Genomic DNA, 17,496 nt, shown 5'->3' with positions numbered 1-17,496 from the left:
TGGTGCAACTATCTGTCTTTGCAAAATATTTATGCCTTACCATTTAAAATAACAAAATCTAACTTGGAATAATCATAAAAAACATTTTGTATTCGTAACTCTACAACATGTTTGACAATATCTTATTTTGGACATCTAGTCTTGATGAATCTACATTCTTCAAAAGAAGCCTATTCCATTTGGGGATAGTTTTAATTGTTGGTCAGTTTTTATTTTTTTTTTTATCAAACATCAATATGTCTCTCTAAAAGTTCCATCTATTGTTCCATAACTGTCTAGCTCCTTTTTGAAAAGGTGGCATTTCATTAGCAACTTACCCTCAAGCCCTACTTCCTTTTTCCTTCTGTCAGAAATGTGTACCATTTCTTCCAAAATCTTCTGTTCTTAAATATTTTATTCTTCTCTTTGATTCTTGTTGTTTTCCCCTTTAATTACTAACTTTTATTTTTTTTTTTCATTTTTATCAGAATTTTCTTCCCTAGCAATTTTAATTAACCTTAAAGCTGTCTGCTTCAGTTTGATTTCTATTTCCTTAACTTCAAGTCTTTAAGTTCATACCCTCAAGCTCTTTTCAATTTTTAGCTTCTCTCAAGTCATTTCTCATTTACCTCTCCAAATTTAATTTTCAGATTTCAAAGTTCCAAAGTTCTTCAAGTGATTTTCATTATGAAGTTCATCTTTTTTCTACAGTTCAGGCTAATGTCTTTTATCTGCTCCTCATACCTTAAAATCTCCACAAATCTCCCTCATGGAATCCTAGAAGTAGCTCCACCTCTCTTCTTGTTATCTCATTCAATATGGTTACATTTGCCTCAAAGATTTTGGGCAGGGACTCCCTGGTCTTGCTGTTTCTTAATCCATAAAGCACCATTTTTCATGTTATTTTATATTATACCAGTCTTCCAATTCCAGTCATCAGGTTTCATAGCATTTAATCAAAGAACTTGTGAAGTATTCTATTATGATATCTTTCTGGTTTCATTTAATAGACAGACAGAAAAGCTCAGAATATTGAAATCACCTAAATGAGATTCACAATCACTTCAAAAGAGTAGAACAGATAAATGCTTGGTATACATGAGGATTTTCTAAAAAAACAGCAATAAGCATTTCATTAATTTTTTTTTTTTTTTTGCTAAGGGATAAAAACAAAACAAAAAACAGTGAGATAACAACATAAAGAGAGAAAGGAACATGTGAACAAACAACATATTCCATTATTATCCATAACATGCAAGAGGATGAGAAAAATATTGTCTTGTTTGTTGACTGAATATTTTTGGTAAACATATGAAAGAACATGGTTAAAAGTTGGATAGAATAGATAGGCATGAATGGGTTGAGTTCTACCTCATCTAATAGTCACTGATGAGATCAATTTTTTTCAGTATTCTACAGTTTTCATGTAATACTTATTCCTTCTCAGTTAAAATGAAGCCTTTTACTTTAGGATAATTATGTGATAATTATATGACCATTTATGACAATTAGAAATTTTACTACATGACTCATGGTTTTTATATCCACTCTGTCTCTTGCCATGCTCTTTAATTATTTCAATATTCACTTTAATGATGGCTTAAATTTCTTCGTGATATAACTCTCAAACATCTCAACCCAACAGTGTCTTTTCTCCATGGGATTTTACTTATGTACTCTATCATACCAAGATTAGGTAGTAACTATGGTTGGACATGGGAGTACTTTCATGTAGTGAATAACCTTCCATACCCAGGATGGCTCTAGCTAGAATTAGAAGTGTTGTTTATTACTACAAAGTAAGTTACAATGACAGAACTAAAGACCTAGGGAAAAGGAAGTAACATGTGAAAGTGGCTTAGTGCTTATGTGAGGAGTTATAACTAATAATTGTAAAGGGATGAAACTCTTAAAAGGTTGAATCAGACAACCGAGCACTTAAAGGTTAATTACCTATTGGACAATAACTCTATTAGCATATGTTTGGAATTTTTTTCTCTCAGTTAATGCTAGCTCAATGCTTGGGGTTAAGAGAATTGTAGGTAAAGACCAGAGGGTTGGAGTGAGAGAGGCCAGAGAACTTCACTTGGCAACAGGATGGAGAGGAGAAAAGTGTGGAGATTCTGGACTCTAGAATCAAGGAGGGATCCTGGACAAAATTTCTGGCAGTTTTGTCTATTTCCTTCACTTCTCCCAAGGACTTTTGTTTATCCTGACTCTGGCTGATTCTGAGGCCTCCAGGGAGCTAGCCTGGACTTTACAAAAAAACACATATTTATATCTATTTACCAATCTATCACCTATTTACCTTTACTTTCTCACATAAGCAAAGTGTTTGCGTGTGTGTGTATATGTGTGTGTGTGTGTGTGTGTGTGTGTGTGTGTGTGTGTGTGTGTGTGTGTGTGTATGTTCATGCTTCATGGGAACATTTAGGTCTCAGAAGTGCATAGAAAAAAATTAAATTTGATTTTTTTGTCAAATAACAGATTTCATTATTTGTGAAATTTGACTTTTGACAAATAGTAATACTAATGTTTTGTTTTCACAATTACAAAGTAACCACATTTTAAAACAGCTTTAAGTCAAGATTGACAGGGAAGATTTAACAGATGTGTTTATTTATCCATGGTGCTATATATATTTATGCATAATTAAGGCCTTTCAAGCCTTATAAAGGGAATGCTATTGATGACCAATAGATAACTGAGACATTTTAAGATTACCAAATTGTACAGAAAAAATATATGAATGCAGATGTACATCCATAAAGTAAATCATATATCAATTCAAAATTATCAAGAACAAGATTGTTTCTAGTAGTAAAGAAGGGTATCCATTTTTTGAAAATATTAATGCAAAGAGATGTTTTGTACCATAAAAGATGTTAGAAAAAAATTCAGAAAACTTTTAGAAGACTCAATTAGACTGAATTAATTGAACCTAGAAAACAATTTATATAGTAATCACATTAGAAATTTAACACACACAAACACAATTAAGATCACTTGAAGTCTTTTATCAATTCAATGGTTACCTATCTATAATCTGGAAATAGTAATAATATATTGAAAATATTACTCATCTCTTGAGAGCCTCATAAAGGACTTGAGAAGTAAAATAGGGATGAATATATATTTAAGACAATTAACATAGGAATTAATTTTGTTTCCATAATTAGATATTTTTGCTATAATTAGATATGTTTTTATAAGGGATATGTTATTGCTGATCTTGTTTTTGTTTTGCTTTGATTTTCATTTCTTCATTGGAGGATGGAAGTTTGAGAAATAAGGAAAGATAGGGCAAAATAAAATTATGGAAAATCCATTTTAATGCAGAAACAAAACTAAAAGTATAATAGAAACACATGAAATATGCAGTTTTATATGAAATCATCATTGTTCTATTTTGCTATATATTGCTATATATATATATCTATATATATTTGCTATATATTTTGCTAATATTCCATTTCCATTTATATTTGTTACATTCAGAATAAAAAATGTAAAAACTCATGTGTTCTTATTAGTTTGTTCTTGTCTAAAATATTAAAAAATTAAAATGAATTCATGAGGCATAGTAGAATGTCTATATGATACTTAGAAATATACTTTTATTACAAGATAGTAAAATATTTCTTTAGGCAAAAAACATTTATGTTAGATTCTCTTTTTAAATTTGTCATATTAAACAGAAGAATAACAATCTCCTAAAAATAAAGACAAAGACCAATAGTACCAAACAAATAAAAAATATGTTGTTTCTAGGTAAATTAGTTCATTTGTCAAGATGGTATTGATTCCTTTTCATTTAATGAAGAAGGGTACAACGAAAAAAAAATTCTCAAGCAAAGGAGGGGGAGAAGCAGGAAATAAATTAAAGAATGAAAAATATTTGTTAAATGGTTACTGTGATGAAAGCATGACCCCAACATATGTAGATTAAGTGTAATGGTAATTGTTGTAATGAAATTTAATTAATTCTAATTACTACTTAATTAATAATTAGTAACATACTAAGTTATTTAAAATAAGATTAAATATAAATAGTAAATTTCCATTGTAACTGGAAAAATGCTTTATAAATAGTTAAATAGCATTAATACTAACTGCAGATATTTTTCAAGGTCACAGTCTAACAGTGGTTTTCTGACCTTTAACCTTTTTAATCTCAGGGTAAATTAATCTCTTTGGGCTTTGATTACTTCATCTGCTAAATAAGGGGAAGTTAGGCATGCAATAGACTATCTTCAGGCATTTTGGAGTCTAAATCTGTAATCCTGTTATTTGAAGAGTCTATGATTAATGAACATTTATTCAGCTTGGAAACTAGAGTCCTTAAGTAGTCATGACATAAGGATAGTTGTTCCACATTCATACTGTAAAGAAGCAATTTAGGTAAGATGTAAAATCACAATGTTTTCAGTTATTATTCAAAATTCATCTGCCATTTGCTGCTGCCAAGGTAATTTTCATCATAAGATCCTTGGCTTTGGAGCTGGAAGAAACTGGAATTATTATATCATTCAACCATTATCATTTCAGAAAGAAGCAATCTGTTCTAAGATAGAGGAAATCCTATCCTATTTGGTATTGGCATAGGATTTATGAATAATTGAACTAGCATTTAGTCATATAAATATTGGACATTAAATTCAATACTCTTCCCCACAAAATATATGGCCTATTTTTTCCAAAAATGCATTAGTGACCTTTCTCAAGATCTGTCAGGAGAATCATGCTTATCATTGGATTGCTATCTTATATGTGCTGCCCTGTCTAGTTTTAACTCTATGGAAAAAGTTGACATTACTCTTAAACTCATACCCACGCTATTCATTTAATCTTTGATTGATTCCATCTGCCTCAGGCTCATACTCCCTCTCTTTGGAAGGATAGAAGTTAGATATCAAACTACTCTCAATTCCTTTCTTAATAGAGAATAAAAACTGGACTCTCAGATGACTCCATGTTTTATCTGCTGCCTCTTTGGTTTGAATTTCATGAAACAAAATGCCTTCATACTTGGTACCCCATCGTATGCTTTCTGTCCTGCCTCAGTGTTCTGTGTGTAATTTTCTCTCTCCCCTCTATATAAGTTCATTAAGGGTAGAGGCTGTCTGTCTTTTTATTTATTATATTATCAGTTTTTAACACACTAGTATGCATATCATAGGTGCATTTAATAACATTAATTTTACTTACACTGGAATGCATTATACAAATACATGCTACTGAAGAAAATACAATATTTGTGAAAGCTGTTGCATCAAAGATAAAATTAAATTTTCTATCTGCACTTTTATTTGTTACATAACCTTGACCACGGCTATTTATACTTTACAGATTGTTTTGTCACAAATGAGTCCATGAAACAAGTGAAAATATTTTTTTTTCTATTCAGTATATAGGAAAATTGAAACTTTGAGAACAGTCGTCACTTCCCAATTGTCCAACAGACAGAAAGAAACCAAAATAAAATGGAAAACAGGACCTCCTGCAGATCTGAATCCATTGCATCAGGCTGCCTCTTGCTGTTTGCTTTAGCCTTGCATTTGATTCTGAAAATTTCACTTCTCATTAAAAAATTAAAAGTGAACAGGGAAAGGAGAAATACCCAAAGAATAGAGCAAGGATGAAATCTTTTCTTACATAGCTCTTTTTGATTTTACCACAAAAAAATTTAATGTACAGAATTGTTTCCTATTTCAGCATTTTGAAAAATAAAAGAATGTTTGGGTTGAATTTCACTTGTGGTAACCTCTTGTGTAATATTGTGCAAGCCATTTAACTACTCTGTTCTTCAGTTTCTTTATGTGTACAAATGCACTAATAAAATCTTCATGACATATTTAATTTTTTAATAATTTCTTTTGTTTTTATGTACTATATTAGTGGAAGTTATTTTATCTATTACTGTTATTATTCTTATCATTTTCCCCCTTCATTCACTTATATTCAATCAAGCTAGATTTCTAACTAGTACTCTCAATATCACACCTCTCTCTCTCTGGTTTATAGACGATTGGTCCAATGCATGCAATATATTTCATTTCAGTGCTGATTCCAGAATCATATATGTATATATTTTTTTTCAAAATCCATCATCTTCCTACTTCTTCCTCTATATCTTTTGACTTCCCCAAAATGTTATACATATTCACATTTTCTACTTCAATCCAATAACAAGAAAATACTGGTTTTTCTACATGTGTTACAACTCCATCAACTGTTACAGTTCTTGTTCCCTAAGTTTATTGATTGATTTGTTGATTATCTCATTGGTAGTAATTGGAACAAATGAGTTGTATGTATGTGTATGCATGCACATATAGTTTGTTTTTCTTTTCTCCTTTGGAGGAATGATTCATGAGTGTGATCACTGATTCACTGAAGAATTAAAATCACTATCTACTTTCTTCATTAAAAATAAAAAAAAAATTGTGAGAGTTTTCTCCTCTCTCTATCTGGACTTTATTAATTATCTTAATGCTCCTGTTACACAGATTTATTTTTACAATATATATGACAAATATGTTAATTAGTAATATTATCATACTTATACATTTTATGGGGTGATCCCTAGGGAGCAAAAAAAGCATGTATGTTTACACTAACAAGGGAAAAATGAATTTATTACTGATAATTTCTTTTCAATCAATGCTCTAAGTAATAAATCCCTTTGAATATTATTAAACAAGTCCCCTTTTCTTGAGAAAAATGGAAATTATTTGATGGTCTCCTTAAATGATATTATTCTGGTCATGGGGAAATAATAGCCAATAAAGCATTATTTATATTAATTTTTTGATGTTTCATTTGTAGGCATAAAACAGCCAAAATCAAATAAATCCCAAAGGTTTGAGAAAATAAAATAATTTCTGAAGATTCTGATCCATGATTCCCAATAATTAGGTCTTCTCATCTTGTTACTCTGAGTATCATTATAATGAAATGAATTATATTCATTTTTACAAAGCAATGAAACATTTTGAAAATATAAAATTAATTTTTAATCTATAATGTAAAATTAAGCTTGGAAAAATTACAAATGAATTCAAGGCAATTATTAAAATTATTAATTATCCAATCCATATATTGTGCCCTACAAAACAGCTCAGCTCCTTGAATCATAGCTCTGAAAGACAATTCTGGTCTCATGGTGCTCTATTACAATGTTAGAAAGATAGTAGAAGAAAATGGGAATCCTTCATTGAATTGCAGATATTACAGTTTTACTGCTCTATATCCATATTAACAGTAGAACAAGAAAACTTTGACCAATGTTCCTTCAGACTGAGAATGGATTTATTTGTCTCTGCTTGACCAGACTTCAATAATTCTCACAATTTAGCCCAATTAGTCTTTTCTTATTCTAATACAGAATGGAAGCATTTTAATTATCCTTTTGAATTCCAATACTGTGATTTTCAAGATATAGGCATTCTTTGCACCAACCTACATTTCAAACATTTTGATTTATTAGATGGTTCACAGAAAATGAAAAATAAAACAATACTCTTTAGCTAACATTTTATGAGTCTCTCTGAATTCCATAGTTTGTTTTAATTTCTGACAATAATAAAGAAACAATAATAATATAACAAAATATAATTCAGAAGAATAGAATAAACTCAAAACTGTTGCATACAAAGCTTCAAAGAAGGCTGGGAATTAGTCTCATGAACCAAAATAATTTCTAGAAGAGCTGAAAAACATTTTAAAAATCAAGTGAGAGAGGTAAAGAAAAAAATTAGAAAAAAAAAATAAGCGATGTAACAAAACCTTGAGGGAAAAAAGTCAACATCTTGGTAAAGGAGGAACAGAACTCTGAGGAAGATATTTCTTTTTCAGAGAATGTTCTCAGAAAAACTTGGCAATACTTGTCTGAATTGATGCAAAGTGAAATAAGAAGAACCAGGAAAACATTGCACATATTAACAGAAGTATTTGATGTTTATCATCTCTGAATAACTGAGTTATTTTCAGCAATGATATACAATACTATTCTGAAGGACTTATGATGATAAATGCTATTAATAACCAAAATAAAATGAACTGATGAAGTCTAAATGGATATGAAAGTAAAGTTGTTTCTTTTTATTTTCCTTGCTTTTGTCAGTTTTTTTTTTCTTTCACAACATGACTAATACGAAAATATGTTTAGCATGATTGCACATATATAATGTGTCAAATTGCTTGCTTCTTAATGATGATGAGGGGAGGGAAGGAAATCGGAACTCACAATTTGTAAAAATAAGTGTGAATTTTTACATGTAATTGGAAGAAAATAAAGTAACAAGAATGAAAGAAAAATTTTGCAAATACATATAGTTTTATAGAGTGCTGTTGCTGAACTTTGTATGAATATTTCTGACCCTATTTAGAATTTTCTTGGCAAAAAAGGGGAGTGGTTTTTACCATGTTGTTCTTTGGAACATTTGATAAGGAATCTGAGGCAGAGTAAAATGACTTGAGTCACAAATCTAGTATCTGAGACCAGGTTTGAACTCAGATCTTCATGTGTAATGTTCTCTTCTCTAAATTATAATCATTCTCTGGGAGTAGGTTTCTTGGGGAGCTTCTGGAGGCAGCCTTAGTTTCAGTTCAGTTCAATAATCTCAAATGTAGCTAGGAGTCCAAATCCTTTACTTTCTCTTTCCAAGTTTTGAATCTTTTCTTGGGACCCAGTTAGCTTTAGTAGAGGCCTATCTTTTTCCTTGGTTCCCAAGAGCTCTTGTAGCTAGTCCTCTGTCTCTGCCAGCTTCAGCCTCTTGTCCTCCCAGTATCCCCAGCCAGAACAAAGGTGGAAGTTGGAATGAATCTTGACTCTAAATCTCCTGAAGTTCCCTTGAAGTTCTCCCAAAGTTCTCTCGAAGTTTTCTCTGGCCCTGAGAGCTTCTATCTTATATGTCACACACTGAGTATACACCAATCATTATATCCCAAGGAAACCATTATTTGTTGTAGGATCAAATCAATGTTAAACTAGATTTAACCAATGCCTCCTCAATTCAACTTAGTATCTTGTTTCCAGTTCTTGCCCATAACATCTTTTTAGAGGATTAAATCAGTCATATTGAACCATACTAAATTTGATAATTATATCCATTTTAGAGACTTAGCACCTTGTAAGAATTTTAACATTCATGATTTACATTTTAATATTCTATCCATATGTGCCACTTAGCTGCCCACATACAGACTTGGAAAAAGATATTTCATACAATCAAAATCATCATAGATTTAAGAGGTGTGTTCAGACCCATGGCAAAGACGCATTCCCTTATTCCAGGGATATTCCCAGGATAGGCCCCAAATAATGTTTGTCTAACTTACTCTGAAAGATAAGTTACACTGGTCATAGGACCAGAAATTTTAGAGCTATAATGGAATGAATGTATGAATGATAGATGATATTAGTATAGATAATATGAATGATAGATGAATAAGTGGATAAATGGCTGCATGTATGAATATTTGGCAAGTACTTTGCTAAGTTTTCGTTATACTCACAACAAAACTATTATTCATGATTTCCTGGAGCTCACTGTCTAATTGATGCAAAACAAAAATATGAGAGAATTCAAATTCAGAATGGAAAGAAAAATCCAAAAATAGGTAACAAGGTCCAGGAAACCTTATACTATATCAATTGGTCAGATGACAAAAATTGGAGAATGTAATGTCAGAGCTAAAGCAAAGTCAGAAGGTTTTAGGACACAGTGGTAAGTCTAGTGGGAAGACTTGAAGGCCTTCCATCTTGATTGTTGGTAATACCTTACCTATCCAATTTCTATGAATAATCACATCCTCTATTCTTGATGAAGGATCATAAAATGCTTTAGCTTTTTGAATTGAATATTGGGGAATGCAGAAGAGAAATAACTTACTGAAAGTCATCCAGGTAAAAAATAGTAAAACTGAGATTCATACTCATATCCTCTGATTCATAATCATGTAGTCCTAACATTGTCCTTTTACACACTAGCATACTTTCCTAAGATCTAGGTTAACTATTTCAAATGTTTCATTAAGCAATGGTAGCCTATAGAGGAAATGATTTGGTCCAAAATTTAGAGGCTGCATTTTTCTAAATATTTGTATTGAAAAACTGAAGAGAATAAATGATTAACTCCTTCAAATATAATAATGGCTAAAATCCCTACTATTTGCTAACAGCTTTTCTCATTATAATATTGCAAAACAAGTAATTAAAAATAATATTGTTTCTATTTATATATATATTTGGAAATTAATATGAATAGGAATATGACCTTACAATAAAGAGATATTTATGAATCACTATGTCCAAGAGCCCAAAATAATCCCTTGACTCAAGGCTCAGGATTTTACCCACTATACAATCTGGCCTCATTAAGACTTATTAGATGATTGGACTTTGAGCCAGAAGACCTTTTCTCTCATTAAAAAATGAAATATGGCCTGGGAGAACAATTATCTCCAGAGAGCTTAAAAGGGCAAGAATCATTTCTTCTAAAGAGAAGTGATCAATGATTTCATCTAAAATATATTTGTACAAGGCAGTTAGATCCCTTTCACAGAGCTTGTAGGTGCTTTTTGGTGCACTGTAATACTTTAGGGAAAAGAACCATGGACTTAAAGAAAGGGGTTGAATTTGCAGTCATGAGGACATTAGGTTCAAATCTTCATTTTGACATCTGATATCTGTAGAATTTGGAGCAAAGTTATCCAGGCTGAGTCTTAGACTCCTCATCTGTAAAATCAAAATACCGCAAGATCCTAAGATCTGGCACGATAATGTACATAAAACATTTTGCAAACATTAAAATAGCTTATGGATGTAAGTTAAATAACTTTATTATTTTCATTATTGAGAAACAAGGAATTGATTAATTTTTAATGTTGAGTAAGGTAAGTTTGAGCTCTCTTGCTGGCTGAAATTTAAATTCTTTGATCTGAAGAGGAACATTTTATATGATGTTCATGATAATTCCTAGCTTCATCAATAGAGATGTGAATATTTTAAGGTGGCATCCTTTTGATTTATATCATTGATTTAATTGAAGTATATTCCATAGTAATCAGAGCTCTGATCCAAAATATGTAGAAAGTTTAGTGACTGAACTTCCACTATTCCAAATTGTTTCCTAAAATAGTTACATTAATTTAATACTCCATCAATAGAGTATTGTTCTTATTGTCTAACTGAACCTCTCAAATTGATTATTTTTAAACTTTTTCAACTACAACAATTTGCAGGATATTAGATGAAAACAGAATTTTAATCATCTTCATTTTATTAGTACTAGTGACTTGTTTTAGGGATTACTAGTCATTTCTAATTTTTATTTTGTTAAGATTTAACATAATAACTATTTGAAATTTATATTAGTATTGTCTATTTTTGTCAACATTATGTTTTATCTGTATTTAAAATCAGACTTTTATAATAAATGTAGTACATATTTCCAATGAGCAAGTTTTAAAAAATTCTTATTGCACTACATTACCTTTGTACTGTAAATATATAATTAAGATTATCCAGTCTCTGCTTTATGAGCTTTTCTTTCATAATTTATGAAGAAATATTAAATATTTTGGGGATAGGAATTCTGGACTTGGGGTCAAGATAACTGAGGTTCAAATTCTTATAAAGCATATGATAAATAAAGGTATTATATTTTCATTTTTAACTTAGGTTTTACTTATATTAATATCAGTCACCCCAAAGTGAATTTTGTGCTTAAATTATGATGGAATGTTTGAAATTCCTCACAAGTAAAAAGCTGATTGGAGAATTAAAATATTCATGTTAGAATAAAGGAGATAGAATGCTTTTTGTTGATTCTAAATAAGAATTTTCTTCTTACTAACTCAGTTTATTATTTCAGAGAGTCTTTCCTGACATCAATTCAATAAGCTTTCATTAAACTAATATAGATGAATACATAATATGTATATATGTTAGTATTAAATGGATATTTAAATTGATTATTAGACATATGAGTAGATATAAAAATACATTAACAAACCTCTATTTGCATACACATGTGAATATATAGATGCAGGTGTATAAACATACACATATATGTGACTATTCATAAATATAAATGTAAAAGTCCCTAATATAGATGTACATGTATATATGCTGGAAAGATTGTTAAAAATTCTTAGTAATATTCTCTAACAATAGAAAATTGAAAAATGTCTTAAATTTTTAAATGTTCTTTCCCCTTTCTCCATTATTCTTTGCTATGGACAATTACCATAAACTATTGCAGAAAAATGGGCAGTAAATAGTTGAAAATATATATAAACATGGGCATCAAAATAATGCTTTAGAGTCAAGTGATGAATTAGAACCAGAAGATACAGTAAGATTATAATCCCAGGTCACAAAAAGTATTGCCTTCTGTTATTTATGTTATCATATTCACTATTTCTTTTTTCCTGCTTTTTTGTTATCTCATTTTATTTACAAGATATATGCATGGGTAATTTTTCAGCATTGACATTTGCAAACCTTTTGTTCCAATTTTTTCCCTCCTTTCTCCTCCCCCAGATGGCAGGTAGACTAATACATGTTAAATATGTTAAGGTATGTTAAATATGATCATATTCACTATTTCTAATGGATCTTGTGGACATAAGGACATCCAGAAATTCTTAAAAAATAAAATGCTACATCTATTCTGAAAGTAGAGGAGTAAATGGAAGCTATATCCTGCATATAAGCTCAACTTTGATTCTTGGGGAAAGTGTGAGACATACTATTATGGGAACATGTGTTGAACACATTGCAATTAAGTTGCCATTTTCAAACAGATCATAGTTTCATTATAAAGAGGTTATAATTTACCTTCTGTTTTTAATTGATGTAATTAATAAACCAGTAGATGAGGGACATGCTGTAGAATATACTTACAAAGAGTTTGACAAACTCTAAATGTATAATTAACATTTGAATATTTTCCTTAAGGAGGGCAAAGATAGATATAATCTAAATAAATTCAATCATTTTCAGAAAAGTCCTTTCATAAAGAAGTACTTTGTGTAATCACAATTTAGTATATTAATATAATAATAATAATAATGATGATGATGATGATGATGATGATGATGATGATGATGATGATTGTGACTGGAAGAAGATGATTTCCTCTGAAATTCATCAAATAATGATGACATTAATATTAATGATTTTGTGCTCCTGCATATATTGATTTAATTTTATATTTTTCAAACTTTTATTAGATAAACTGTCTGAAATAATCTCACTATTAATTTGAAGAGAAGAAGTTTTGGTAATTTTCACACTAAACACAAAAGCAAGCTGAAGAACAGAAACTTAAGATTTGACCCTGGCTACATTATTTCTCTGTAATAGAACCAAAAACATAATTCAAGGCTAGTCAACCTTTTCCCATACATAAGAGTATATAGCCGCCTCCCTCCTTGGTAGAAGAATAGAAAATATGATGGTATGTCCAAAGGCAGGCATGCCTTTGGTGTATTTCTTGGCCTAACCATACACATCTAAAGGTGGAAGGGATCTCAGAAGTCACCCATCACATTATACATGAGGGAAATCAAGCCCAGAGATGATAAATTATTTTCTAATTATAGATAATAAAATTAGTGCTGAGATTTGAACCTGTCTTCAAAATCTACACTCTGTTTTGACATAATGTGTTTTCACATTAAATAATCCAAGCTCTCTAGAGAGTTTATAGATGGGATTAAGAAGGGTTTTTTTATTCAAAAAAGTTTGCTTAGCATTTTTATCAGTTGTGTCTGTCTTCTTGGCACCTGTCATCCTAAAAGAACCTAGAACCCTACTAATACTGTCTCATTACTACCTCCCACTATCTGAAATAATTATTTTGGGGATATATTCTAGTTCGTTCTCAAGTTTAAATATATAAATTATGTCTCATTTTTTTCTACCACACAGAGTTCAGGTGGATGTTGCAGTAGGAATGAGCTGATCAATATTCCACAATAAAGTGTGAAAGGAGAATACAGCCTAGTGAATAAAAAGATACTGTAATGGGGTAACTAACACTACTGAATGAATCTCTAAATAAGAAATTTTAAGCATCAGTTAATTGAGGAGATGTTTTAGATAATACATTTTCCTGAAGTCATGTGAAAGAGGATTTTTTTTTTTCATCCAACAAATTTTTTGAGTAGCAAAACTCTGCTGGGCACAGTACAAGAGAGAAAAAAACGTGTATATGACATGACTTTTGCCCTTAAGATGCCTAGAAGACAGTAGGAGGCACAAAATATACATGTGGAAAAGAACTTTCCGGTTAAGTGGAGGGCATTTGATAATTGACCAATGTCTGCCATGAATCCTGTAATATGGTCATTAAAGAAAGCAAGGGAATATAAAGGTGAAGAGGAAATAGTCTATCTTTTAGAAGAATGATAGGATTCAGATGAGCTGAAAAGATTGGGAAAGTTTTCTATTGGGGAAAATAATACCATGAGCAAATGGTGGCAAACTTAATGATACAAAGTAATAAGGGAATCTTTGTTAAGATTAAATATTTTTTTTTTCTATTCTATTTCTTTGATGAAGGCTCTAATTCCTGTTGTTAAGAGATTATCACCTTAGAAAAAAGAAATATTAGGAATGATGTTAAATGTTTTTCCTTCTGATACTGAGGTTAAGGAATATTTTATAGTTTTACTACATGTCTTTATCTTTGCTTTTTTCTATCAAAATATGAAAGAAATATAGTCATAAAATTTTAGTATGGTTCTTGGCAGATATGAAGCACTTCAAAATCATTTAATGGTGGATTTTGGCTTTTTCCCAAAAAATTACAGAACATTTCGAAAGATTTGTTATAAAATGTTGAGAAGGGAAATTAAAATGTAATATTAAATATGGGAGGAATATTTCTGATCATAATATCCAACTTTCTCTTCTTTCCTAAAAAGGAAACGGAAAACATAGTAGAAAGTTATTGATTAGTCATCAATTCATTTTTTTTTTTTTTTTTTTTTTTTTTTGCAGGTAGAGGACCCAATGGCAAGAAACAATCTCACAATTGTGGTGGAATTCATTCTCCTGGGATTTTCTGACGTTCCCAACCTCCAAGGGTTTCTCTTTGCAGTTTTCTTTACTATCTATATAAGTATACTGCTAGGAAATGGTCTCCTCATTGTCATAACCAAGATTGACTCAAGCCTCCAAACACCAATGTATTTTTTCCTTGGGAACTTTTCTTTTTTGGAAATCTGTTACACATCAGTCACTCTGCCCAGAATGCTGGCAGATCTCTGGACCCAGAAGAGAACTATTTCCTTCTTGCAATGTGCTGTACAAACTTGTTCCCTTTATATTCTGGGAGTGGCAGAGTGCTTGCTCCTGGCTGTGATGGCATATGATCGTTATGTAGCCATCTGTAAGCCTCTCTACTATCCTCTGATCATGAATCGCAGGATTTGTATCCAACTGGTTGTGGTGTCCTGGATCATTGGAGTACCAGTACTGGTAGAGGAAACATATCAGATTTTCTGTCTCAATTTCTGTGGTCCTAATAAACTTAATCACATTTTCTGTGATGCTCCACCATTGCTGGAATTGGCTTGTGGAGACACATATAAAAGAGAGGTCTCTGTCCATGTTGCTGCATTGGCATTTGTCATAACTCCCTTTCTGTTGATACTCACATCCTATGTCAAAATCATAATTACCATCCTGAGACTTCCCTCAACCTCAGGGAGATCCAAAGCTTTTTCCACCTGTTCTTCCCACCTCATTGTTGTAGTCTTATTCTATGGGTCTGGTAGTATGGTGTATTTGAGGCCAAAATCCCATCACTCTACAGGATCAGTCAAAGTGTTTGCTCTTTTCTACACCACTGTGACCCCAATGTTTAACCCCCTTATATATAGCCTGAGAAATAAAGATGTCATTGCTGCACTAAGAAAACTATGTCCTAAGTTAATAAGGTCAAAGAATCATGAGCAAAATATATAAACTGTGGTTTTCTTTTATTTTATTTTACTTCATAGTTCCTACAAAAAAAAATATACCTGCTTATTTTTCCATTTCAATAAAAATGTGCATGAATGAAAGCCAATTGAGAGTATGTATTTGAAAATATATCAACCTGCTAAAGGTGTCTGTTTTCTTTTGCTAGATTGTGAAAGAGCTGAACAAATTGCTGTTACTTAATTATTTTTTAAATATGAATGGACACCTTGAGTGTAATAATATTATTTTTACTACTGACTTAATGTCACATGGATTTACAACTTTTCAAAAAAGATCAATTTAATTATGTATTTGGGAGAAAGGAGAGAGAAGGGGAGAGAGAGACAGAGATACAGAGACACAGACAGAGAAAGAGAGAGGGGGAGGGGGGGAGGGAAAGAGGGAAGGAGAAAAAGAGGGAGAAGAGGGAGAGAGGGAGAGAGGGAGGAAGAGATAAAAAGAGAGGGAGGGAGGCAAAGAGAGAGGGAAAGGAAAGAGGGAAGAAAAAAGAGAGATTCAGGCAGACATGCAGAGACAAAGAATGACAGTCTCTGAAACTAAAATTTAAAAAGAAGAGAGAGACAGAGAAAGGAAAACAGAGAAAGAGACCCCAAAACTTTAAAATGTCATATATCTTCACCATAGTGATAGTAAGTTCTTTTGATTATTGTACAAATTATTCTTTTTTTAAAAAAAAAACAAATCACTCAATCTTTTTATTTAAAATTCTCTCTTTCCACATAGTTTAAAATATTCTGAAATAGTGGGAAATGTTTTTCCTCCTATGAGTGTATTCTGGATCTCTTGACAATATTTAAGACAGAAGACATAACATGAGATAAAAACTTCATTTCATACAAATATCAAGAAATAAATATGAATGACTAGGATTATGATTGATAGTACAACTTTTTCTTCATCTTTAAGAATTAAATTCATAGAACATTAACTTTATAAAATGTTTGGAGTGTGTTTATGACAATTTGCATTGGAAAAGAACTCCTCCAATGGTGATGAAAGTTCATTTTTTTCACAAATGTTTTACTAAAAACGTGTTCATTTAGTTGTTGCAATAGGGTTCATGGTCAAATGCAATCCAAAGCATCTCATTCATTTCCCTTATTTTTGTTATGCAATTTCTCCTTTATATCAAGCTTAAAGTTGTTTCTCTTCAATTCTAACCCTTCCTTTATCCATAATACTCTAGAGAGTGTTCACATGCTTTCACAATCCCCCTTCCCTCATAAGCAAGGCTTTCAAATTCAAGAGAATTATTCATCTTTTAAGTCTTCTCCAATTTAATCATCCCTATATCTGAAATATCAAATTCTGAATTTTATGGCAGATTTTATGTAGTTAAAACTTTTGTTGCCATAACATTTTGCTATTTAGCATGAATTTTTTAACAACAAAACTATTCAGATACTTCTCTATTTCACTTTTTTAAACTAATCTGCTTCTAATTATAGCTCAAATACACACACATGAACATACACATACAAACAAATATGTACACACATACACAAATGCATATA

The 17,496-nt window shown here is 31.0% G+C and overlaps 1 protein-coding gene across 1 annotated transcript; it reads left to right on the top strand.

Moving 5' to 3' along the window:
• The first annotated feature begins 15,007 nt into the window (after nucleotides 1–15,007).
• Nucleotides 15,008–15,964, top strand: LOC141547498 (olfactory receptor 10AG1-like). The gene has a single exon (XM_074275897.1). The coding sequence runs from the start codon at nucleotides 15,008–15,010 to the stop codon at nucleotides 15,962–15,964; it is 957 nt and encodes a 318-aa protein (XP_074131998.1).
• Nucleotides 15,965–17,496: the final 1,532 nt, after the last annotated feature.

The sequence above is a fragment of the Sminthopsis crassicaudata genome, chromosome 6 (genome assembly GCF_048593235.1).
Source record: "Sminthopsis crassicaudata isolate SCR6 chromosome 6, ASM4859323v1, whole genome shotgun sequence".
Classification (NCBI taxonomy): domain Eukaryota; kingdom Metazoa; phylum Chordata; class Mammalia; order Dasyuromorphia; family Dasyuridae; genus Sminthopsis; species Sminthopsis crassicaudata.
The sequence above is the reverse complement of the archived record's forward strand: the minus strand, read 5'-3'. Positions and strand labels throughout refer to the sequence as shown.

Coding starts and splice junctions, on each gene's coding strand:
- LOC141547498 (XM_074275897.1), top strand. CDS start 15,008: ATGGCAAGAAACAATCTCACAATTGTGGTGGAATTCATTCTCCTGGGA.